General features: G+C 40.4%; 1 protein-coding gene across 5 annotated transcripts in view; it reads right to left on the bottom strand.

The window, feature by feature from the left end:
- The window catches only part of NR3C2 (nuclear receptor subfamily 3 group C member 2), a 214,261-nt gene that overhangs the window by 166,263 nt on the left and 20,012 nt on the right, over window positions 1-27,986 (bottom strand). The window contains exon 1 of one of the 5 annotated variants that reach the window (XM_055794390.1): window positions 8,393-8,729. The exons of the other annotated variants lie outside the window; for them this stretch is intronic. Coding sequence (XP_055650365.1) covers window positions 8,393-8,490 — 98 coding nt within the window. The 5' untranslated portion in view covers window positions 8,491-8,729. Of the gene's footprint in view, window positions 1-8,392; window positions 8,730-27,986 lie in introns of those variants that run through there. 5 annotated transcript variants of the gene reach the window in all.

A 27,986-nucleotide genomic window follows, 5' to 3' on the forward strand; every position in this document is an offset into this window, starting at 1 on the left:
ATAATCTAATCTATCTGTGTCTGACAAGAAACCCTGGCATGGATCTGTCTATGAATTTGTACAGATCAGAAAAGGCTGAAGTAGAAACAGAACTAAATCAAACCAAAAAACCTCGAACAACAACAAAACTAAACAATTTTATTGCTGCTGTGCTCACTATGGAAGCAGTTAGGCAGATGATACTCTGACTGAAATCTTTTTTTTTTTTTTTCCTGGGTTGAGAATCAGTCTGAAAATTAAGCATCAGTGATTAAGATAAATACTGGCAAAACAAATGGTAACAGATCACAAGCGTAAGATGGCATTCCCTCAACTTCTTCAGGAACTTAAGATACACATAGCTATTACTGCTCATGTTAATCTTACTTAAACCCAGCTCTGTACCAGAAAAAGGTGCGATAGCAAACACAGTGCCAATCTCCTAATAGGGCTTTCAGGGTGATCCAGAAAACTACAAAACAATTAGTTTGACATACACATTGAGCAAACTGATAGGAACTCTCACAAAGAACAGAAGTCTCTGAACACAGAGCTAGACACAGCATGCTGGAGAAAAGTCAACATAGCATTCGCACAACTGCCTCATAAATCTATTAGCATTGCTAGAGAATCAATGTAGGTGAGGACAATCACGATCAGATCAATCAGCTAGTTTGATCTCCACAGAAATAAATAACTTGTTGGAAGATGAGAAATAAAAGATGGTGTTAAACATTCAGTTTCTCTATGAAAACAGATGAGTATCAGAGTTCCACAGGAGTTTTGTAGGACACAGATGAATAAATGTGTTGGAAAAGGGGAAAAACAGTATGCAGAAAACAGTACCTTACTGATACTAAGTCACTCCTAGCGATACAAAGGCTAGCTGAGAGAACTGCAAATGATCTCACATAGCAAAGGACTAGATCATAAAATGGAAGACAAAACTCAATACTGACAGGTATAAAGAATTGTAGGGACTGGTGCTGAGGATGGGTGGGGAGGAAAACCACCTCAACCCTATGTATACAATACAGGCTCTGCCTGAGCTCTCACCACTATAGAGAAAGATCTGCGCTCATTAGGGACATACTTAAGAAAATCCTGGTCTAGTTTCAGCAGCAGCAGTTGAAAAAAACCAAATACTGTTAACAATTATCAGGAATGTAGACCACCAAACACATCATTAAGCCCCGCATTTAAACAACAGATGCTACAGGGAGTATGTTATCTAGCTTGCATGCAGTCCTCCAGTCTCAAAAAAGACGTAACAGAACTAAGAAAGGCAGAGAAGAACAGGGATGATCAAAGGTATGAAATGGGTTCTGTTCAAGGAACTAAATAGACACGGATTTTTCAGCCTGGAAGACAAATGATCAAGGTGGTATCAAAGAGATCTGTGATAAATGGAGCAGCATAAAGGCAGTGGATAAGGAATCATTTGTCTCTTACAAGGTAAGAACAAAGGAGCATCAAATGAAATTATCAGGTAGCAAATTCAAAACAAACAAAAGAAGGTACTTGTTAACACATACATTGTTCTGCCATAGAACTCACTGCACAGGATATTGTCGATGATAAAAATGCACATGGTTTTAAAAACAATCAGACAAACTAATGGAAGAAAAATCTATCAAGGGCTATTAAACCAAAGATACCATCTCTGTTTCAGGAAGTTTGTGAGATGCAGATTGCTGAAAGCTGGGAAAATATATTGGGAAAGCACTACTACGTGCTTGCCTTTTACCTTCTTCCCTAGGCATCTGCTATCAGTCACTGCCTGAGACAGGCCAGGCCATGACAACAGCCAGTGGTGCAAATCCATAGGAGTCAATCTAGAGGGCAAAACATAGGATACGGAGGACCCAGTGTCCATGCTTTGTTCAGATGGTTTCACTTTCACCTACACCCAGTCTGGTCCAGCTCACTGAATGGGTATTAACAAAGTTGAAAAAATCTTTTGGTTTAGCGCCGCCCAAAAAGAAACCCATCTGCACACCCTGAGCCCGTTCAGCAACATGTGCACGTCTGCAGGAAGCAGGGACAATGAGCGGACTTGCTTCAGAAGTGTACTCCGGACCCACACCAAAACGTTCACACAGATACACCTGTGCCCAACGAAACAATTGCTTGCCCGGAGAGTTTGACTGCTCTCCTGAACTGGTAAACCCTCTTGAATCCAACAGATGCCCTCCACAATACGCCTTGCCCCAAAGGTTGACCGAGGCTGAACCACGTCTTGCTACAGGATCAGTCCTGAAGCATCTTCCCAATCACATCCCACTCTGCTTAATGCTCTCTAAGTAAGACTACAGAATTAGGTCTTTAAGCATAAATCTATAGACATGAGGAAACTTTCTACTGCACATTTTTTTAAAGCACTTTTTACACTTTAATTACTTTAATGCAGAAAACAGCTACTTTTTTCACCTCACAAATATACTTACTGGTTGATCTGTAATGGCTAATATACTGATACCAGCTTTTAAACATCTATACGCTGAAAAATACAACTGGTACCTTTCTCATTACGAGAAATTTGTAATTCTATTCATACTTTGAAAAACACTGAAAACATCCATGCCTCCTTCCAAGAAGACAACCAATATATAAATCCAAGTGTACACGTTGAAGAAGGTTACAGACTTGCAAAATGTATTTTTATATTAGAAATGTCATTGAAATTTTCTCATCACAAGAGCTTGACTCTTACAAAGCAGTTAAATATAGCATTACATTGCATTTCTCTTCATGGCAAACAGTATTTTAATGACATTATATTGCCTTTAACATGAAGGCACCTTTTAAGTAAGATGTCAAGCTGATTTTGCAGTTTACAGCTAGACCTGGTATTTACCCAAAGAATATTCTCCTAGAAAGAACAGTACACTTTAAGAACAAGCAAGAAACCCTCAAAATGCATCTGATCCTGACTTCTGTTATTTAATTTTGTATTTGTCTAATCACGCAATGTGGAAAACCTCAGCTGAGTAGTAAATGGAACTTCTTCACATGTATTAAAAAGCCTTCTGATTTAACTTGCATTTCTGATTCTACCCATTTAATTTTTTGTATAGGTCTCTTTCAAAGCAGACTACTACTTCCTTAAACAAAAGGTTATGTGTTCACTTTTGAAGAAAGTGATACTTTTGACCTTGACAGAGAATATAGACTTGATGGGGAAACTCACTGCAGAAACTTCCAACAGATTAACATGGTAGAGCTGAGCCTTTACTTTATCTACAACCTAATTAAATATAAATTTTCCCACCTCAAAAAACCTTGTGCAAGATGCTTGTCATGGCATATTATGAAGTTCTGCATAAAGGGGCCGAAGGGCACTCAAAATTATTGCAAAACCTAAGTTAGTTACTGCAGGAGTAACTAACAATACAGGACAATAATCTTCTCTTCAGAAAGCCAAATAAAAACTCTTAAGGTATTTTAAAGATCTGTAAGTACGTATCAGTCTTCTTTCATTTACACTGGATCTGGGAAAGAGAGAGAGAGAAAAATATGTATTTTTTTTTCTTATCTTGGTCTGTCTTGTAGAGGCTAAAATAAAATCAATTGCCCTGTGGAAAAGCCTTTAAAGAAAACTCACAAATCCTATTTATTTATCTATTTTTTCATCATGCTAGAACAACACAAAGGGTATTTTTTTCATGGTGCCAGACGGTAAAAGAACTGTTAACAATCACTGTTCCTCAACTCCAGGGACCATATTCACTGTACTAAAAATGAAACAATACCTAACAATTCATGAAATTACTTGACCCTTTGATTATCTTAATTAAACAACATTAAATTCCAACAATGCTTATCCATAGCCAAAAGTTATCTTCTTATTCTTCCTAAGTAACACACAAGGATAATGAAAGCTTCAGAGTAAGATCCCCCAAAATTATCATGTTAAATGGAAAGCTTTTTACATTTCCTAGCAGAAAAAAATGCTGAGAATGGGTCTTAAATCCTTCCTGTATCTAGCAATGAAAGTTAATCTTAGCAGTAACCTTCCACTTAGGGGTCCACATTTTATCCAATAGCTAACACATGCCAAGTTTATGAAAGGTCTTTGGAATAGGAGCTGGAATGTGTGCGCCACCTTCCTCATTGCACAGCCGCAGTGAGTCTCTGTCTCTGCCCAAGATAAATGAAAATTTATGGGGTCAAAAGAAAATATTTTCAGTCAGGTGGAGTGAACGTGCACTTGCTCTGCAATTTATTCTAGCCCCCTGACACTCACCTGTGATAAAGTGTTTGAACACCCGAAAGTAAAGGCAGTAACTGGACCTCAGACCCCAAATACTGGGCAGCAGATCTTGCCGTGGTGTGTCCATCTAACAGAAACACCAATATCCCTCCTTCCGATGAATTTTTCCAAAGAATCTAGAAACTGCTCCTGTATATTTGTGTGGAATCCAATCCCCTGGGCATGATGACTGAGCAATTCCCAGAAAAAAAAGGCAATGCAGTCATAGAGGAAACAGGCATTTACACACCAGAAGACCCAGACCAAGTCAATTCTAGTCATTGTGTCACTGGAATTCTGCAGGAGACTAACCTGCTGGTTTAGATCTCATTTTTGTACAGTCAAATCCCACCTGCATCTCACCTAAAAATCCTATTTTGTTTACTTTTTTGCCAAGCTAGGCTCAGGCTCCTCAATCTTTTCCAATGACATTTCAGCAGAGCTCTGTTCAGGATCTGAAGGACGGTAGAACATTTTCTGTTCTTCATTATGATCTGAAGGCTGCTCACGTACAACAGAATGTGCTCAAGCAGCATCAGTGTGCCACAAACAAGATACTTTTGCAGATATTTAAACAAGGCAACGCCCCTAATAAAGATAATAATTAACTAACATCCCTGTCACCAAGGTGTCACAAAGTGAAATTCTCATCAAAGAAAAGAGCCTTTAAGTTATTTAAAGATTTCAAGGTGTTGTAACGAGATGCTGCTCTTTCACGTAGGGAAAGAACTTGTTAACTGGTTTGCACTATAGACAAACATCAAGAAACTTTGACAGATTTCTTTTGTCTATGTATGTGGCAACATTATTTATTTTTTTTAATAGATTTTGTGGTTGTCCTCCAAATGTTGAAACGTTACTTTGCTCTAAGTACACCAAAACATCTTTTATGAACATTATTACCACAAACATAAAACTTCTGTTCCTGTATAAAAGTTTGTTACAAAAGATTTCATCACCACATGATCTAAGAAAACTCAATTAATTGTATTTTCAAGTTTCCCATTGCCAGGTGGGATGTTACTCAAGACTGGTGTAATGATTCTACCACCAGCAGCAGGTCCAGCGACCCAGTATTAAGAAGATGGCACCGTGGGTAGAGAAAACAGTTTCCTCCAAGATGGCTCTAATACTTCAAGGAGAATTTGCTCAAACCAAAACAAATTCCTCACAGCCACAACAGGATTTGCTGAGACACGGGGTCACAGGAGGCTAATGGCACTGCGACACACCTACTAAATCTTCTCTCACAAGCTTAATGCAATAAAGAAAATCCCTTTGTGACTGATACCGCCACAGGTGCTGTGGCGGAGAGGAGGCGGCCAGGGAGGTGAGGGAGGTCCTGAGGCCACAAGTGTCACACTGCCTGGCAGCCCCCAGCTCTGGGAAGGGAGTAAGAAGCTGGCCAGGACTGTAGTTGGTCTAAGCCCTGTTAGAGAGGAGAAAATCGGACATGACCTGGCAAAGGAAGGGAAGGAGTGAAAGCAGTGAGTGGTATATGGCCTCAGCAGGGGGGATAAAACACAGAACAGCTAAGGTTGTGACCTGCTGAGAGGGACAATCAGTGGGACATCCCTCCTCTGGTTTAAGGAGCTGGGGAACAAAAGCGGAAGACCTACTTGTGAGGACAAACGTGAACTTACTGAAGGGAAGGAGGAAGACATGCTTTTTCCTCCTCCTCCAACTTATCTTCTTGGTCTTACTTGGACACATCCGAAATGACCCTTGTCAGGATGAGAGAAAGAACGAGATGCAACCAGCTCATTTTTGTCCAGGAGGGGCAGACATTTAAATTACCGGTCTTGCTACCAATTTTGGACCCTAGCCACGTCTGGGGATTTTACCCGTAATTCTCACTGACGTTAATTTACAGACTGGCTCCCTGACCAGAAAAGGTCTTGCTCTGGCCTGACCCATAACAAGAAACCTGGGGTGGAGGGTTTATCTGACTCATGATAATTGCCTTACAGGCGTATCGGATAAAAGACGGTTTCTGAGGTATCAGGTCTATGTACAGACACAGAATCTGCAATCTCCTAGCACATGCTGCAACAGCCAAGGAAAATTGTTACTGTAAGAACGGAGGATGTCAGTAGGAAGCAAGTGATAAAACCATTTTCTCTTTCTTCCAAATATATAGCTGAAGCACCACAAAAAACCTAGCTTTTGGAGATCCACAGGAGAAATACCTGAATGTGGTTAAGAGTCATCCTGAAATACTACTGCAATACACTCTTCCTTGTTAAATAAAGTCACTGTAATATTTTTATCAACTACTTTTTCCTGCATTTTAAAAATATATACTGAAATCCGTTAGCTATTCAAGATAATCTGCTCACAGTATCAAAGGAGAAACACGTATCAGCAGACCCCTATCAAGTCACATGGCCACATTATAACTCAAACTCTGTGCAGGTATTTATTTCCCTATTTTATCACCCACATTAGAGGAATGAAATGAAAGTCACTTACGCTTCAAATAAACAACCACATTACCAAAAATAAAGACTGTAAAACACGGGTGAAAACAGAGTTGCTACCTACTTATTTCTCCCTTTAACATCAGGAATCATTGAAGAAAGAATCTGAGTTTTCCCTGCAGTGTGCTACACTGAGAAGGCAGCAAGAACGAAACTGTATTCAAGATAATTATGCATCGTATCCAACACCCTTAAAATGGTAACAAGTTTGTGATAGTTCTACCTGTCATTTTTCAAGAAATCATTCCTACGTACCTTGAATGAGCTTGAAATACAGTTTCAGGATAAAAGAAAAGGGAGAACGAGGGGAAGATTTCTGATGGCTATCATTGAGATTTGGGATGTTTTCTGATCTGAGCTTTTGCAGGAGAAGGCTTTTTTAAATTATTGGTTAGAAAAGTTGCTCTCAATTCATTGGATCATCTCTTGAATTTGATCATCTTGAAATAGTTTGTTTACGCATTAATTTTTGTTCCAATACACCTACACAAATGTCCACAAAAATGTGCCTATTCCTTTTATATTTGAAAATAATTTACTTCAGAAAATTCAGGCTCGTCCAGCAGAGTATGAAAAAAAATTTTCTTTCTAACTAAAAGGAAGGAAGGAACCAAAGGAAGGAAACTTGTAAACTACTAAATTTCCTGCATAAACATTTCTTGTGTCCCTCATTCGGGCATTGCAGATTGGAAACTATGCCTCAGACCTTCTCTGCTTCTGGAAGAAAATACTCCCAACTTTGAGTTAATACAGTTTTCTCAATAATTCTTTACCAGGAATCACTAATGTGAATATTTATGCTGAACCCACTAAGTACTACTGCACTGTCCCACAAAGAGTTATGAATTTATCTATATCATAGTGCCATTTGGTAAGGGAACAGGATTATCTCCATTTTACAGATGAAGAACTCTGAGAGCAAGGAAAGAGGAGGGGGGGGGGGGGGGGGGTAATAAAAAAAGGAAAAGGCAACCGATGACTTGACTGAGTTATTTCAAGAAATCTGGCAGACCAAGTCCAGATTTCTTCAGTCACAGTCCACTGCTTTAAGAACAAAAATATTCCTTATCATTTCCAGAAACCTTAACCTCTAATTTGCCAAGAAGTATAAAAGAAACAAAACATGAATCCATTTTTTTTCAACAATGCCTTTAATACAGCTGTACATACATGACCTGTATGGTAGGTTAGGCTCATCAAGTCAGCAACAGATACACATTGATATTACTAAATGTTTAATATGTTTTAAGTACAATAGACCTTTGAATGAACCACAATACGCTCTGGGATGTAAAACAATCTGTTGTGGGCTAATTTTTCACATTAAGCCTGTCTTTAACAGCAACGGTAATTTTTAAATTTAAATTTGTCCTCCCCTATCATTCATGCAGAAATCTATTTCTCTCCAGATACATCATTACAATGTGCACAATATCAGTATCAACTTAATTATTTTCCTTGGGGATAATTCTGCCAATGATTTAGTGATACAATTGTCAGAAAAGCAGTAACACCGATTTCCTTTCTAGCATGAAAGCAAAGTAGCTTGCAAGGCATGCCTTGGATTTGAGAAGCAGCAGAAGGAACTCCACACCCCTCTACCACTTTTATATATAACAGCAAAACAAAATCTCAGCAGCTATTTCAGGAAGCTTAGTTGTACAAATAAGAAAATACTTACAAGCAGAGGCTGGGGGTACACTTTACAGAAAAGTCTTTTCTAGAGACAGAGTACTCATTATTAACACAAGTTTGGAAGAAAATCAGGAGGAAGTACATCTAAGGATCAAATCAGAAGCAGTCTTGCAGATTGTTTTAAACTATGCATGATGGATGCATTCTGCTCTGTCCTCATTTCAAACTCTGCACAGACTTTTCCCTGCGATAATCTATTCCAGATGAAGCAACTGATATTTCCACTTTCAACCAAAAAGAAACAGAAAAAAGGGGGAAAAAAACCCCCAAAACAGTAATTCTCTGCTATTCAATGATCAATCAGTACGAAACCTCCACTCAACATTTAACTTTCTCTTATTTACTGAGCTCTTTAATACAGAAGGGAAAGTAAATAAAAGGAAGAACGGCAATTCTTGATTTCTTGCCAGTTTACAGTATTAAAAAAAGAATCTGCGCCACGGGTTGGCAGCCAGCCACACTTACAGTAAGCTATCTACTGTTTCACCCCGCAGGAAGGACAAAGGATTCAGTGTGGGGCTGCTGCGTTTCTCTCTGTTAAATGTACCCTTCAAAACAGATCCCACGAATATTAAAAACTGCATGCAATTAAGAGCGTGTTTTTCGTGATCTTTCCTTCTTTTGGTGGATGTTTTTAAAAACCCTGGAATACTGTCATAAAGAAAGCAGGGAAAGGAAATGGAAGTGTGGAGTCACAGCACTGACATTTTAACTTATTAAATCAGGTTACTCCAGCAGAAATATAAGGTGCGGGGTTAAGTAGTTTGGTTTGTATTTCTATTTCTCCATGACACAAGTGCGCATACTCTGCTGCTTCGTGCCCTCTCAAGCTGTAGAGATGCCAGCATCCACTTCCACAGGAGGGCTTCAACAGCACTGTGCCACAGGGAACTCTGCCTTCCGAGGGCTTATTACTAAGGCTTCCTAGTCTATAAAGGTAGCTGTTTGTCAGGAATGAGGAAATCTGAAATTAGTACTGACTTTTGAGGGTAAGTTTCCCAGTGCACTGCTCTATTCCACATGCGTCACACAAATTTCCCACATCTTGGTTGCTCAAAACTATCTGACCCAGTGGTAGAAGGCAGGAAGGAAGGAGGAACAGAAAGATGGAAGGAATTAAGGGCTAGGGAGAAAAGGAAAGGCAGGGTAAAAAGCAGCAACAAGAGGGAATTAGTAGAGTTAGTAGAAAGAGCCAAAAGGAAGTGAATGAAAGCATGACTGAAGAGGAAACAAGTCGTTAAAGGACAAAGAAAATAGCTATGCTGCACCATGAGAGAGAACGCATGTCTAAATAGAGAGAATATGGATGAAAGTTAAGGATCAGTGGTTATAAATAAGTACAGCCTGGGTGCTCCTTCCACTATTAAAACTAAAATAAAAGGAACACTGATCCCACCTACATGAAGTGAACATCCATGTGATGTGCCTTTGTTTTATTATGCAGCCTTGAAACTTCCTGTGAATTCCTGACTATTCCACTCCTACCCAGCCCATTTTATGTCTGGAGACATTCTAAATGTCCCCAGAAGCTTCACAACATTTTCCCAAAAAATCCTACTTTCAGAAAAGGGTTGTTTTCTTTTATCCAAAATGCAGCATCTTTACCTGATTCTTTGACTTCCACACCCAATTGCCAAAAATTAAATGTGTTTGGTTTTTCTTAAAACTCCGCATTTAGTAGTCAATCTTTAAATGCTGATATCCTGCAGTCTCTTTAGCCCCAACACAAATTTTCAGCTTACACAGAAGAGACTGAGAGAATGGAAGGATCCCTAGCTTTCCAGCAAACAGACAGCTTTTGCTTCGAGTCCTGGAAGGGCTGGAAACACTGATTTTCAAGCTCTTGACAGTCTCCCTCCCCTCCCTCTGACCTTCCCCCTGCTAAGGAAGTAAAATTGCCCAGAGTAACTACTGCAAGTCAGCAACAACAGTGTTTAAATGACCTTTGCATCTTACTAAATGTCTCATGTTAGATCCCAATTTCGAAAGATACCAGTAAAGGTTGTAAAGATACAAAAATCACTGTTTGACATGCAGCCTGCTTTACCAAGTGTTTGATTTTGGCAAGTCTAACGTAGAGGACAAGTACGCTTTCTTTTCACACCAAAACCCTAAGACACTAGCATTAAAACTGCTTTGATACAGAACATAAATTCTGCACATCGCAGGGCCAATTCCCTCCCAGACCGCACAGGCGGACAAGAAAATACAGAAATACTCCAGAACAAACAGTCCCTAACAGGGATAAAGAAGTCTGAGCACCACCTTCCCCCAAACAGGATCTCTGAACAGATAGCCAAACTTATCTGGTCCCTGGAGGGCTGGCTGCTATACACCCTCCTGCGACGGGCATGGGTCAGAGCAGGACACAACAGCACCTTTCCCATCCCCTGGGCAGGTGGGATGGGATCAGCTAGCAGGTACCCACCGGTCACGGGGAGCAGCACTGCTGACAGGTGCAGCACGGGGCCAGGCATTAGCATACGCAGGCTGATAATTCAGTTTCTGCCCCTAACCTGTAGGTCACTCCGGGATGGTTTTAGGAAAACCACTTCTCCACATCTCTGTTTCTGCGTTCACAGAACTGGGAAGACTTCATTTTATTCAAGAACTCACAGGGACTTTTAAAGCAGACTTTGTGGGACTTGGGCATTACTGTTTTGTTTCTAGGGCAGGCATTGCTTCAGCAGACACAGCATCTACTAGGTGTACATTATAACTGGGTGCAGCTACTCAGTAGCAAGGGTACAGCCCAGCACCAGCTACAGTGTCAAGCGAAGCGCACATTTTGTTAGCGTGAAAACAAAACTAAACCAGCTTTCACAGGAGCAAATATATTTGTTCTTGTAACAAATCCGGAGAAACAATTTTTACTGGAAGTAGCATGCAAACAAAGTATTTTGGGCATGTTTTTAAGAAGTTCCAAAATGGTTGTGAAGCACAACTTCCACAGAAGGTCACTTTTTGCCTTTCTAATCTTCATCTATGCCCTAACCTACAGCACAAGATTTGATGTGTTTACACACTCTTTTTATCTTTGGATAGAAAAGTTTGTTACGGGCACTGACGAATGATTTATTCTTCCTAATACAGTTATTGACATCAAAACAGTAACTTTATGTATACAAAATTTTAGTTAAAAGGTAATAATTGGTAAAAGTATAATTTTCACTAAAACCACCTGATGCTTGACTAATGTCCCACACATATACTTTTAACTTCAGGTACAAAATGCAGCAAGTCCTGCTGAGTCTCACAACACCACACTTGAGTAATAAAAAAATATATATATATTTTTAAAAGTATGTTTTCAATGTATGCATGAAAAACAGTCACTGCTTTACTGATTTTTAAGCTTCATGGAAGTGTTCCTGTATTTTATTTTCAAGTAAGATAATGAAGAGTAGGAGAGAAAGAGAAGACAAGAAAAAAAAAAAATTATACCTTCAAGATTAACACTTCCTACTTCAAAAAATATTCTAATCAAAACTTTTAATCAAAGCTTTAATTTATTCCTTAAACAAAACAAAACAAAAAACCCAACCAAAAAACCAACCAAAAAAACCCCCAAACTTGCTTACATAAAGCTGAAAATTTGCAAATACTAGCTCCAATTCTGCAAAACCTCCGAACTCCCACTGACTTCATGGAATGCAGACTTACAGTCACTATTCATAAAAGTGTATTAACTTCACCATTGGAAATATTCATCCTCCCTAATCTGATTCCCCTCCCCAACAATTATAAAGCAATTACATGAGATAAGAACCCATTTCTAGGCACCATTTTTACATATTTTGATAACCATGTTCACTTACAAATTTCCCTCACTGCTTAAGTGAAAAATAAAATAAACCTTGCAAAGACTTTTATTTTTTTAAATTATTCTGACATGGTGCTGAAGTTATCTCCCTACAAGGAAGAAAGGAATTCACTGGAGCTCTGTTCCAAAATGTATTAGAAGTTAACAGCCCACTTCCAGTTAACTTCAACACGCCTTCCATCAGGCTGCCAGCGAACTGACCTGGGGAGCTTCGAGAAAGGAACTGTGCGTTAATCCATGGAAATGCAAGAAATCAAGGGTTTTTTTTACTCTTCTTGGTCTTTTCAAGGTTTAAGATTCTTCATAATGCCATCACCTATAACACTGCATTCTTGCTCATACAAAAAAATGACCTACAAAATACACACTTAATCTTGCCAGCGTGCAATTTTCATTATCCTGCACAAAGTTAAGCACCTCTCTTTCACCTGAGCCTTTTGTCAGTTACATGAAAGTGAAACATTATTTTAAACTACAAAACACCAAAATGTTTTTGTTCTGTCAAATTTCAAGTATTCAGTGTCCCCTGTGAAAGCAGGCTTTTACTTCTTAAAAAAATTCCACTCATACTGTGTCTGGAACATGAAATATTTTATTTGTGCCCATTTGTATTTGCAAAACTTTATGAAGGGGGGGGGGGGGGGGGGAAGTTGCTCCAATCTGGTAATCTTTGTTTGCGGAATTCCATAAAGGTAGAGACACTAGAGTTAATTTTAAAAAACAGGAGCCGGAAAAATGATGTGGCTTTCACATTATCGTATTATACAATTATACTATTATATGATACATACTATACAATTATATGTATTTTTCTTATACAACAGTTGTAACAGTCATACACTACTAATTATTTCAGTTCATTAGATATTTTATGATATTGCCATTGACTGCACACTAGGCAATGAACTGCTATGAGTAAAAATGCCCACATTTTTAATTGAAGGTACTCACTAGGTTCTCTACCTCATTTGTTCTATTATGTGCATGACTACGTTTCACAGTACCTGCAGCAACTATTCTGAAGTATTTAACAAATCATTTAAGATCAGTAAGTCATCAACATTTTAATGCAATAGCTGATTAATACCCTGATTGACCTGTATCTTTTTGCCATTAAAACCATAAATTAAATTTTCTGTCCTGTTACAACTGAAAGGTGAAACTCATGTAGTAATTAAGGGCTGAGTGACCATTCCCCTGCCAGCAAGCAGTGAGTACAGAAGCAGGCAGCTCAAGAACCTCTGGATTTGCTGCAGACCAGGACCCTACTGCATTCCCTACTGCAGGTCCCCACCCTGCTGCAGCCCTTCCTTCTAGGAAAGATGGCTCAATGAGCAATCTTTCTGCAACACCTTTCTGCTCTCACCAAAAGCTCACTCACTGCTGGCATTCATATGCAGAACTGGAAAACGGAAAAAAAAAGGAAAGCAGCAATGGAAGCATCAACTTCCAGCAAGATTTGCACAGTTTGGAGAGGAAGGGTGCCAAGCATACAGGCCAGGGGGGGGAACAAGAAAAACCCACCCCACCCCCCAAAAAAAACCCAAAAACCAAAAACCCCCAAAACCCAAAACCCCCAAACAAACAAACAAAAAAATGTTTGCAGACACTTACTGAAACTGATTCTTGCTTCTCCCTTCTGCCTTATCAGAATTTTCAGAGAAGCATCTTCCTGGGGCTGACATGGCGGCCCTCAGCTGCACAGCTCACAGGGGCCACACAGCTCCCCAGGGCCAGCAGCCGTATGTTGCATTCCTCTGGAAAGGCCCCTAAGAAAATACTGACCCCAACCATATTCCTCACTGATTGTCTCTGGCACAGAAAGCAAATGTGTTATAAATGCAATCCCGACTGAGCAGAGCGAACACTCGTCCTAAGGAGGAGTGAGACACTCCAACAGCTGCTGCCTGTCACTGACACCAAAACGCTTGAGCCAGCTGGGCACAGGGCTCGGTGGTGCCTGATGGAGGACGCAGGCAAGAGAGACAGCACGGTGGCATGGGGGGGACATCTCCTTCAGCATACCAACCAGGGCAGGCACCACAAATCCAGCGGGCACCATTTCCAGTCAGCAGGCCAACAAAGGTGTGGAGCAATGACAGGTTGCTCCGTCCTTTGCTGGCATGCAGCTTCCCCAGGCCATGTGTTGACTAGCTTCTCCCGGGGGATACGGGCAATCTCCTAACAGAACGACAGACATAACATCACCCTAAGAGCATCATTCACTTTGCGCACCTCCTCTTCTCCTGGCCCTCACACCAGGAAGGACACGTGAGACCCCAGTGGTTGAGCACGGATCTGCCCACTGCCCAACAAAGGAGGTCAGCCGAGGTAGGGACAAGCCTAACCGATTAAAAAAAATAAGCTATCCAGTATCACAGGGCTGTCTCAAGCAACCCTGCTGCCAAGAAAGATGTATTTCATCTTGGCCTTAAGCCAGCCTTAAGACATCCCGTTTCAGTTCCTGATACTTTGGGCATTTGCTCTCCCTACACCCACTTTACAGATATAAACACAGGCAGGGGAAAAAAAAGCATTCATCTTGTGCAAACACCCAAGGCTCAAAGTAAGAGGAACGCAAGAAATCACTTCAGCTGGGAACACTGTGAAGATTTTGCTGTATGGGCCACTCAGATGCTGAAGGAATTCAAGCACATACACTACGCACTCCAAAGAGGCTGCAGTTCCCTCCCTTGTCACGCAGCATTTTGTCTGTGATTTATTAGAAGAAAGAACTATTGGATTACACAAACGGGAAACAAACACATGTAATCCTAGCTATTGAAAAATAATTCTAAATGCTACAGTACATATGTATATATACACACAGAGAAACTGGATAGGTATGTATAGATATGTATGTATGTAAGCAAACACTAGGGTAGTTAATTTCACTTTATAAGCACCAATAATAATAATTTTGCAAAAACTGGTAAACGGGCATCCCTGTTACACCCTCTAACACATTTCTAGTCTCTCATTAGACTGCAGCTACAAATTAAGTCGGTCCATCATTAAGAGAACGTGGGGGAGAGGGTTGCACCAAGGTCACAAGACAAATACAAGTGATACCTCTTCCACAAAGCCACAGGCAGACAAAATTGTATTTTGTAAACCAGACACCGTTTAACAGCCCCAGTAAATACACAATTGGCAAATTTCTTCCATTTATATGAATACCATAATGCAAATTAATTACAGAGCGCTAAATCACAGTTCTGATTTAGCAACATTCTTTGCGATGTTTGAGAAATAAATGTGAAAAAAGCAGGGAATGTCAATGGATAACTGAACAATTCCGCAAGTAAAAGGGACATTTTACATGTCAATGGGTCACTTCTACAACTGCTCACTATTTTCTGAAGGTGTCTTGGATTCTCATGTGCCATTTACGGTATTTTGGGTTTGATTTTTTTAAAAGTATTTTTTATTCTCACCTCTGAATAAATTCAGCAACAACATGGAATTTCATCGCTATGAAGTGTGCTTCAAGTTAAGCAACAAATAAGAGGCATCTAAATTCTCTACCACATCAGAATCTATAATAAATCACTGTCAATGTTTCTGGATTTTTGCAGTACTGTATCACCTGCAAGTAATAAAACAAAATACCCGCCAGTGTTTTTGAATTCCCTGTTCTAGTACAAGTTGATTAACAGGGCTTCTGCTTAAGGAGTTAAAACTATTTTTAATCCAATGATAGCTCTGATAATAATTATCATTACTTCTAATCTACTGTTTTGCTGGGTGTGTAACAGATGATGCTTAATTTTGCTCGTGCTCTGATAGCTCCTTTGGTTCATCGCCATTATGCATGCTGCACTGTGCAGTACCTTTTCCAGTTGACTTAGGAAAGTATGTTTCCAGAATATGTTATTCAAATACTTGATTAATTTGGGTTCAAAATCACAAGTTTCTTCAAAGTCAGCATTTGGCTTCTTTTGAGGTGAATGTTCCAAAAAGAACATTTTCTGATGGACTCAAGACATCCTTGTTTGAATTTAACAACACACATCACATTTAGATCATGTTGCTGCTGAAGACAAACAACAGCAACAAAACCCCTGGATGGTATGACAAGTAATGTACACAGACAAACAGCAACGTAAGCCTTCAGAGGGAGCTTGTTACTTCCCAGTTCTTACTCTTGCCCTCTGCTGTAGCCACTTGCTAAGTCAAACATGCAGGAGAGCAGATGGATGGTCTGCTGCACTCCCTGCAGCCCCAAGCCAAAGCCCCTATTAACACTATGTCATCACCGCTTTGCATCTCTGCTTTTTCACTGATTCTACCATACTAATGGCATTGGAAAACGTCCAGTGGGACAGGACCAGCCAGTACACTCCAGCATAACCCTTTGGGTTGGTTTCCTCTCCAACCAACTTGAAGGGAGGAGGTCTGGACTCCAGAGGCAGCTTGCTCATCTAGCTTGTCCCAGCTCCAGCCCCTGGTGGGACACCGTTAGAGGACCAGAGAGACTGTACGGCCTCCACTACACACAATGTATTTCTGTGACCAGACAGCCCCCCTTTCTCAACAAATACGACATATTGATATTGTTGCAAGTGTAAAACCCTCCTTCACCAAAGGGCTCTGTAATTAACCCGGCTCATTCTGATCAGTGTGACTTCCTTTTCTAATGCTGTCAGTAACTTTGATGATCCTATAGATTCCAGTCTTCCTTCTGATCATAAAGAAGTCAGATAAGTATCTATTTAACCTGAGATATTTGTGAGCGGGAAAATCACCGAAAGTTGCACGTAACTAAACAACACAAATTCCATGTTCAAATCAACTTACTTCACCACTGAGCACTGGAAAACTCCACCTTCATTTCACGTGCTTCATATCCTCTACAGCCACCAGCACACCCTTCGGTCGAGGACATGGGAAAAAGGGCAGGACCAGGAGTTGCTACTTCCAAACAGGTGGGTGACAAGTTTCCCTGCTACTGGGGAAACCACCGGCCAGTTTGGATGCTTCACATCTCCGTGGTCAGGATGCTCCATGCAAGTTACACATTATCTGTGCATGTCACTGCTGCACCGACCACTGCTCCAGGTCACCCCAGAGCCCATCACAGCTCCACCGCTTCTTTAGCGACCTCAGATACTTTAGTTACCTCATTATCTTTGGAATAATAACGCTAAAACGTAATTTGATGGTTACCATCAAAAGGCTTCCATTTCCGCTTACATTAATTGGAAAATTCTCCTGAATTAGTACTGGGGGAAAAACATTCCAACCTTATTGATTTGGGAACGGGGAGCTCCCCACAGAGCGTGGGGCTTACTCACAAGCGTGAGTGACAGATCTGATTCTGGTATCCCTTCACAAGAAGAAAGAAAATGACACACTGGATTTTCAACCGTAAAAGAGCAGAGGGAAAATATTTTTATGTGAAAATTATCAGGTCTGCATATTAGCAAGGGACAAACGAATATAATTCACAGCAATGACTTTTTTTTTTTTTTTTTAAATCTGCAGGATGTGGCAGATTTAAAAAACTCAAATCATTTCCACAAAACAGCTGTGCATGCAGCTCAGTAAGGGGGCACACCAGAGAAAACAGAAACTGGGATGAGCTGGGCCTCTCCGACATACATCGGCCCAAACCCGGTAACGCAGGCTCAGGAGGAGAAGGCCCATTAACCCCCACCAGTTCAAAATGCAGCGGTGCATTTTCTGCTGGAAAACCCCAGGACATTCTGCCCAAGGCTGGAATAACGTGGGGCTGCAACTGCCCGACGCTCACCTTCCCCCCAGCACCCACGCGGCACCCCTCTTCCCCCCGTTTCTGGTGGGGAGGACAGCGGAGCCACCGCACCGCACTCCTCCCAGGGAGCGCCTGGCACAGGGAGGGACTGGGACGGGGCTGGGGCGGAGCGGGCTCTGCCTCTGCCACCTGCCCCTCTCTCTGCCCTGGCCAGCCCCCCCCCCCCGGACAGGGACCCCTCTGCTCGGCCAGGCCGGCCGACAGCAGCCCCTCCCGCTGTCCCTTGCACGCCTGCGGCCTGCTCCTGCTCTCCCGCCATTGGCACTACCTGCCGGCGTTGGTCACCCCCACCAGCCCACCAGAGCCCAACTCTGCCGGCAGCCCTTCCTCCTCTCCTTCCACCCCTTCCTTAGGAACAGCCAGGCCGGGCCAGAGTGCCATTTCTGCAGCCTGCTGGCAGCAGGGCGAGCCGAAGCCCTCTGCCCCAACCCCATGCACCGGCAGGCTTTTCCCTTTACATTACAAGCACGGTAAACTTCACCCTGAGAATGATCTACAGCCTTCCTGCAGGTGACTGCCCGTAGCACTGATGAACAGAAGACAACAGCTCTGTTCATCTTCCCTCAGTGACCACACGAGCAATAAACGTTCCTATCAACAAACACGGGAGCGAACGACCGATTCAGTCTGTTCCGAGCATCCTGGACCAGAAAAATAGTAATTTCAAGTAAACTTAAAGAACAGAGATTATACGCTGGCTTGCTCCTCCCCACCACGTTTCTCCCAAAGTAGGCATCTCCCCTCTCTGACAAAAGAAGTTGAATACTAAAACATTTACTCGTAGAGAATTTAAACTAAGATTTGTAAACATCAGTCCTGACAGCATTTGGTGTTTACTCAATATGTATTTTTAGTGTCTACCTATGCAGAAACACTGATGTAGTAAACCCAGTGTTGCAGTATAAAAGTAGCAAAATTTAATAACACTTAATTCCTCGTGTAGGGGTCCCAGAGCCTCAGATACTGCAGAGGCTCGCTTCAGCATGGGGAAAACCTGCAGGCTCCTATGGAGATGCTTTCATGAACTGAGCAAAGGAGAAAAGTCGTTATTTGTTCTTGGTATATACAAATATTATGAGGAGCCAAAAAATCACGCCGAGACTTTGACAGCAATACCTTTTCATTACAATCCAAAACCTGTCACAAAGAACTCACAGCACAAACTGCTGACGTTTGCTACTGTACTACCTACAAACACTGTCCTGCAGGATTATAGTAGAATTGCTCTTTTAAGATGCAATCCAAAAAATCACTAAATATGGAGAACAATTTCCTAAGAAAACAAACCCTTACCACATCAGCATTCTATAATATTAGGAAACTATTTGCATCATGCGGCTTGTGCTAAAATACTTAATGATCTCATCCTTACCATAACAAATTATCTGCCAGAAAAAGACCTTGAAGGTCAACACTGGCAACAATTAAAAAGTAATGAAAAACATTCATCCCTTAGGCAGAGTTACAATTTCTAAGTTTGAAGCAATGTGCTGTATATTTTATTAGCTATCACTTGTTTAATTATTCATTGGAGCTCCTCTTATGCTCTATAGAGCAACCTCACATTGCTAAGATTTCCATTTGAATGCTATTACCAATTCAAGGACAAATCTCATTTAAACTTTAGCTTTTGTTTTTATTTTCCAAAACATAAATTATGTTCACAAACTAATGGGTCTGTCATACTTGGTATTTTTAATTCTGTTCACACTGGCTTCAACTTGGGACCCTATACACCATCTCTCCAATGACGGTATTTTGAGTGTCCTCATTCATCTGCTCCAGTATTCCTACAAAACCACACAAGTTTTCAACCAACTGCATCCCTTCCTTGGCCAGCCAGAGTAATTTTTATTCCTGTCTCATTTGCAGTAGCAGCCCACTCGAGCACAGTATTTTCTTAAAGAAACTTACTGAGTTCAAACAAGGCGATAGCACCGTGAAATAACTTCTATGCTTTAATTGCCATTTAATTACACTTCCTGAATTTCCTACCAAGTAAATAAAATCTTTCTCAAGGTTTACTGGAGAAATAAGGAGCTGTAAGAACAGGGCAGGCTTAGATTAGTATTATCTGCAGTTCCTAATTTATCCTTCAATGCAGTCATACACATTTATGCCGTGCTGGGGATTCACAACAAACACAAGGGGAATCAGCTAAAATAGTTTTCTGAGGTAAGAGAGGGAAAGGCCATTTACTGTTTTGTGGTCGACAACTTGAGATAGGTTCCACATTTAAAATTTCATTAGTGGAAATATGTAAGGGTATTGTACTGAAACGGTGAAAGAGAAAAGGAATAAAATTGAACAGAACAACCGATCTCAAATGGCTTAATATGTGCTTTGTATAAAATCATTTTGGTACAATAAAATAATGGGAAAACATCATGAAAATTGGTATTAACCCTTTTTTTGCACTTCTTGCAAAAATATACCCACTTGCTGAACTTCACTCACAAATGAAAACATGTCACCCATGATACCAAGGTTTCTAAAACTTGAAAAAGGGCTGCCTTCATGGGGAAGAAAGAGCAGTAAGACAATAAAGAAAGGCTATGTATTAAAAATACATATTAATTTTAAGGTACTTTGAACTTAATGATATATACAGTAAGCTGAAGAAAAATGGAAATGAGCACGTATTTCCATATAATGAATAGCCAAACTCTACCTAATGCTCTTAAAACATAATGATTTAGTTTAATTAAACCCAGAAGCTCCTAAAAGAAAAAGACACCTTGGTAAGGGTGAAAATATACTTTGACCAGCAAGAAGATTTGAAATTTATCATACAAGAGAAACCTTCTCCTACCACTCAGGTTTGGTTTTGTGATCCTGCCAGTATCACCAGGAAAGTGAATTGTTTACATAGTATGGGGAAAATTAGCTACAAGCATTACTCCATTCATTTTATATAAATAAATGTGGCAGCAAAACCAGCCTTAACCTATTCCAAATTAAAACTAATTCCCAAGATAGGGAAAATTTTGATTTTATGATATTACAAAATTTGTTTTAGGTAGAAATCAGAAGTTGTATAGCCGCTGCCATAAAACCTCATTTGTCGAGCTCAGGAAAGCTTATGCGGTAGAACAGGGGTGCACTGCCCAGGAGCTCATGTGCAGAATGAGGCACGGAGGGGCTAACCCCCATCCCACCCCTGCCAGGAAGACAGATAGGATTATCTTTTAAATACATACACACACCTCAACGTAGAATCCCTCTGTGAATAATCACATTTTTTGTATTCAAAATTTCCTGTTAACTACAAAGGCAGAGAAACTTCAGACCCAAGACCAGCAGGAGACCTCTGTGTGCGTATTTTGCTATACCAGTGTAGAACACAGCTCTGCAGTGTGTTTTAGACCCAGCACACGTGGAAATTACCGATAGTTAGATCATGTCAAAACTATTTCATCACTTCTCACCCTCCTTTCTGAAGGCTGACAGTAGACAGGACCCCTTGAAAGTCCAGAGGAGACTGAAAACCCAGCGAATGACCAGAGAAGACTATACAGATGTATCGGTGCGTTCTGCTTTTACTGCTGCTAATGCGAGTAAATGCACATATGCTTGCTTTTGATGCAGATAGTGACTTTTAAAGACTTCCTGATGAGACCAGAAAATCTGGACAGACCTCTTCCTAGTTGGTCTAATTAAAAGGCAATCAGGACGCTGATCCAGTAGTGAAACCTGAAGGAACACATGTGGCAACATACAGAGTCTTAACTGAAGACAACGATAAAGAGACACCATTCACAAACATCTTATCTGGCCAAGAGTCCCCTTATGCTCCTCCTTCATGTGGTAGACCATACAGGCTCCTGCTGAGGGCAAGCCTCAGCCACCATTGAATTGGGGGAGGGAGAAAGAGTGAAATCTGTACACATAGACAGGAACAAAAAGTACATTTCTGGGATACAGATCGCAGAATAAATACAGACTCCATTTCGGCAGCCTTTACCCTGAGTTACTTGCAGTCATTACCAACCTCCTGTATCCGATTTGCCTGCTTCAGTCAAAACATGTTCAAATCCATCATCTAAACGAAACATGGGGGGTTTGCCTAGATGTAAACAACATCTTGCAGGCCAAAACTGTGTCCCACCTCTCAGACATACTCTTTGTCTCCGAAACTTCTGCTTCTCCAGGAAGAGAGCATGAAGAACACCTCTACCCTTTCCAGAAGTTTCTAAGTGGCTCTGAAGGATGGAGTGGACCCCTTCTCACAAATTTCCAGAAGTCAGTAGCACCAAACAGTAAAATCTGTTCCGCTAACCCAAGCCTGTCATCAGGATTCAAGTCCCCATGGATGCTGAGGATGAGAAGGGCTGGTCACGATTGCTGCACAGATACCTTCAGCACTTCACTGGGAATGCCCAGCATGAACTTACTAGTAAGGAAAAACTTTCCTTCTAGATTTTCCTGCAATGGTGTTAAGCAGTAACCAGATGAAAATGGAGGCAGAAAACTGCCATCCATTATGCTACATCTTTAAGATGTCTGCGTACTTTCTCCAGACCCATTTGACTGCTTTGAAGTAGAACTTAATCCTTTCCACCAATGGTTAGTCAACACTGTCTCCTAACTCCCCTTCTGCAATCCATTTTGTCCCAAACCGTGTGTAAGCAGTACGTTAGCTCTTTGGGACACATGCTAAGGATGCTGCGCCAAGCTCCTGGGATAATCCATCACCTGACAGCAACACAAACTTCCTTTGTTAACCCCATCTGCCAAACTCTTCTAACAGGTTGGTGTGAGCCATTTGTCACTCCAACACTGGTTATCAAACCCAGGAAAATACTTACCAACTTAGGTACACAGGAACACTAATGCCAAGAAGGCTACTGACAGTAAATGTACTTCTGTTGTTAAACACCTACAACCAATACACTTTTAACTTCTTGTCAGGCTTAGCTGCTGAAGACTTAAGATACCTGAGACCACTTCCTTCAACATCTGCATCCCAGGCAACAGGATTTTTTGAGAAACAGCCATGTTCTGCATATCTGTACATTAATTAAATTATACAGTTTTACATGAATAAACTCTGGAAAATGGCAGACTAAATATGCAAACTATGTTCAGCTTAAAACTACATTAAAACTTACCATGAGGATTTCACAAAACTGTAAATACAGACAAAACCCACTGTTACCTACATAAGCCAGTAGTAAGAGCTTTTCATAACATGACTTTCACGAATGAAGTGAGGAGTTGATTTTATCTGGTACACCACAGTAATTTGCTGTGCAGCTTCATGAAACTGCTACAAATAGCATTACAGACAAAACCCAATTGTTGCTGAAAAGCATTCAGTAAAATGGAAAATACAGAGAAATAAAACACAGTAATTGTCTCTCAACCCCCATTATATATTGTGTTTCTAAATTATACACTATTATATTTTCTAGTTTTTACTATAGTTTCCCATTGAGGAATTGATAACACCGAAGACATTCTTTGACCTTTTCCCTCTGAATATCTAAATAATACACTACACAGGCTTATAAACCAAATAACTCTCTAGCCTTTTATTACGTCTCAAGGGATAAAATCTGTTTTAAAAAAACACCCCATGTAGTAATGCATAAAAGAGCTAATGCAAAGCGCTTTCCTTGCCCTGCTATTTGTCACCTGCATCACAATTTTCTCCTATATAGCTACAATTGTAGCTTCTGAGTTTACAGGTATCTGAAAGACAAGAATTGGACTTTCTAACACTTGAAAATCTGCACTAAAATCCTAATACAATAACTGACAATACAAACCATGATCCTGCACACCCACCGATTCCTGCTTAATGGATTCAACACAACACTGCCGTCTCTTGAAAGGCTTGACCCAAGCAATGGACGAAATAACTTATCAAGCTTTTCTATTCCCCAGATATTGCAGGAAGTATTTCATGGACCTGTTCCAAATTTAGCAGGATGTTAAAAACCACACAGCCACCAGATAAGTAATTTGTGGGGCAGCTAAATCAAAAAGCTAGGCAGATACTTTAAAAGAGGCCTTTCGGGGATTTTGATTTGATAATGTTTGTATCTCTACAATTAATCACAAAATAATGAAGGATTCAAGCCATCACAGTCAGGGATTGAGAGTGTGAAAAGATGCATGCTGTGCATGACAAGAATCAAAGGGCCAGAACAACTCTGGAAAAAAGCATAATATAAAACAGTTGATGTAAGTCAGAAACATCGGAAACTTTCAACCTGCAGCAGCTTAAGCAAAGCCTTTGTATACGGCCAGTCCCACTGATTTTAATGGGGCCACAAGTGCAAATAAAAAGCTCCACGCAGGAGCCTCGCTGCCAGACCATGCATCAAGCAACGTGTCAGGAGAAGCCGTCGGGACTCTCAACTAATGTGAGATCAAATCCTCCATCTAAAGACAGAATACGGTCTGCTTCTAAAACTTCAGGCAGATGGTATTTCAGAAAATAGGGATTATAAGCCACCATTAAATCCAGAGATGATTTGAACTTTTGGGGGAGTTCAGGGTAAGTGACATGTATCTTAAATGTACCGCTCTGGAAAAAAGTAAAACATCCACTGTCATCAGACCTATTTACCGGCATCATTTTAGAACTCTATTCCAATCTCATTCTAGATCAGTTGATCACATTCGTTTGCACAATCTACATTAACAAGTGGCACAATGAATAGTTAACATGAATTTTGAGCTGCTTCCTCAAACAAGACCAGTATTTCAGTTAAGTTTCCAAATACATGACAGAAAATTATCTGAAACAGAAATAAAATATTAATAAGTTGTTTACCTTCTGTTTCCAATTTCTCAGTTTCTGACAAATGGAATTGCAAGCTGAAATATTCCTGGAGCCTTTCCAACACAGACAGCCAATATCGGTAAGTTTTTTCAAACTTAGTGCATTATTACAAGTTAAATCTACCTTGGCCATACACAGTTTGATTTTCTCCCTCCTCCCTCCACCAATGAGCTGTTCCTCTGCATTTCTTCAAGGCAATACAGACAGCCACAATGAATTAAGAATTTTAATTCCCACAGCCACCCTCTGCTGAAATGCTGAGTGAAATACTAGCCCTATGGAAAGCAAGTGGGAATGGTCATCAATTCTCATGAGGGCAGATTTCAACCACCTGACAGATTTTCCTCCTTGTTAATTCAAAAGGTAACAAGTTTTTTTTCTTTAAGGAGCTGTTTCCCCACAACTTAATGAGACAAAATATTAGTCCTTTACCACTTTACCCCATTCTCTTCAAGTACTGTCAATAGCGAAGTATTTATTGACAACTTTCCTCAAAAAAAAAATGCTTGCCTTTTGCTGAGCATCTGAAGAAAATTTTACCTATGCTTGCCCAATTTAAAATCAGTCAAGAATATCTAAAATGGTTCTACTGTTATTAATATTTAAATAATCAAAAAAAGCTTAATAAGACAGCCAAGGAAATCGGCCAGTGCAAGATTTTATTGCAACTAATGCACAGAAGTACCTACTGACGCCACAGAGTTAAAAATGCCTTATGAATTTCATGGTTTCTTACAAACACAAAGGTGAAAGAAGTTATTAACTTTATTTTTAAAAAAGGAAAAAAATCCCAACCCTGAAACAAAGTTAAACACTGGTATGACCTTTTTATCTAATGTTTATGGAAATCTAGAAGCAGCAAGTAAGCATCTTACTGGTACATGACACTGATGGACATCAAAAGGCAGCATGCACCTCTGAGAAGCACTGACACTGCTCTATCCTTCCTTCTCCTGCCATAAACATTCAATATAACGTCTTTTCCCAGTATCTGAAAGATGACAAGCAAAAAAATGAGTTGCCAGCAAAGCCTGAGCAGCAAAACAGTTGTCATGAGCACTTTTATTTTCAAAGTGAGAAGATTTTTCTAGGAGAAGTTCTGGGCTAAAAAAGCCCATTTACTGCTCAGATAATTTCAGCTTCTATGAACTCTGACATGCAAATAAATGCTCATCTGAGCAGTCTTGTTCAGCTTACCTGCGTAAAGCTATTCATTTGACCAAAGCTACTTTTTCCACTTAGAGTATGAAGGATCATCCTTCTGCGGTTACGTGGAGGGGAGGGAGTTTTGCTGAAAGGTTATCTTTTACCATTACTATAAGAACCTTCTAAAAACACTGAAATTTTTAAACTTACCAGCTATTTATACTCTAGTTGGACATTGTGTTTAAGTCTCAAATCAGACTATTTTTCAAGTATATAGTTTATATTTCCTAGAAAGCATTCTGACTGTTTGCAAAGCTCGTCATGACTCCCTTAAATGTCTATTTCTGGTATAATATCCTTCAACTAGCTTGCACATTAAATTATCCCTAAGACCTTTCTCCTTTTATTTAAAGAAGTCACAGCTTACAGGATAACTAAACTTTATTAACTCAGAATTCAGCTTTTGTTTTCACTTTTCTGTTTTCCTTCATACAATACATCTAACCCACAGAGAGGGCTGGCTGTCCAGGCTAGCCACTGCCGCATGAAATGAGGATAATATGGCACTTGCTTCTGCTTCCATACTCATTCTTGGTATCAGGCTTTAATCTTGGCTTCTGAACTATGAACCCTGCCGGGTGCTGCATGTGGACCCACCTCCTGCGCCTGGTTAACTTGGAAGGTCGTACTAGGCTACGGAGAGAGTCGCTCTGCAGAATATCCAGCACTGACACAGACTGCAGAAAAACAGACTGAAGCCCAAATACATATCTTCCAATTTCTTGATTTCACTGGTGTCGGTTGGTAGATTTTCAATAGGCCTCCTATCATACTTTTTTTTTTTTTTTTTCCTTTCCCCTCCTCATTCTGGGAGCACAGCCAATCCCCAGCACAGCAGCTGACTTTCCCCAGAACTAACTAGAAATATTCTGATAGACTCTATTTATAGACTCAAAAACTTAGGACTGGAAGCAGCCAACCAAATTTTTCCATTCCTTGCTCCCCTCCCCTATCTATCTATCTGTCCTGGGCTAACCCAAATTCCAGCCGTCTGTGTTTCTCAAGAGGAAACTGTCCTACCCAGGGCAGGTGTACCATGGCCATGCACACCTCTTACACATCCGAAGCACCTGTGGAGACCTTTGCATGCATTTTACTGAACAGCCTAATAGAACAAGAATCCTCTGCTTTCATGTCACTGCAGAAAGTATTCACGCTGATCTGCTCTCCTGTCACTGCAAATCAAAGTTGAAGAGAAATCAAGATTCCTGTAAGAGATTCTACCACCTGTATCTCAGACCTCTGCCAACTGAAAAGCCCAGCTTGGCCGTGCACTTAATTTCTTTGTTTACTTTGACAATACCAATAATAAATAATTACCTTTTTGTAGCAGGCTTTAGCAGTGGACAATACCTACTGGCTTTATTTTTGTTGTATTTTTTAAATATACATATACACACCCATATATATAAATAGCTAATACTTGCAGAAGTCAAGTAAGGTTAGTCCCCGTCAGTTTAGGCACAGTACAAACATACGGCAAAAGAAAAAACTGTGTCCCAGAGTAAGAATAATATTTCAGCCAACTTGTCCTTGGACATACGACTTTCTAAAATTATTTATTTACAATACTATCAGATTCTGTTGAGCATTTCATACTGCAGATAACGTATCAGAAGTATAAATTTTGAAACAGAAAGATTAGCATGCTCTGGAAGCAATACCTGGCAAATCTGGTTTTGCTTAACCTTACAAATGTTGCTAGGAAACCCTACTCAATATTTACTTCAGGCCTTTAAAGAAACAGACTAATTCATACTAAGCTACTGGTGGGAGCATTGAGGACTTGGCGAAGAAGCCCCAACCTAAATTTACTCTTGACATCTCACTTTCCTAATCCACAGACCTGACGTAATATAGAAATATAATTAAGAGTTGGATATGTAGTTACTTTACGTTTGTGGGACCTGTAACAGCACAGGTATTTTGGACGTTGCAGGCAGCACAGATGACGTTAACAGACACAAACAAAAAGTTCTGCT

The sequence above is a fragment of the Falco peregrinus genome, chromosome 2, assembly GCF_023634155.1.
Source record: "Falco peregrinus isolate bFalPer1 chromosome 2, bFalPer1.pri, whole genome shotgun sequence".
In the NCBI taxonomy this organism is placed as follows: domain Eukaryota; kingdom Metazoa; phylum Chordata; class Aves; order Falconiformes; family Falconidae; genus Falco; species Falco peregrinus.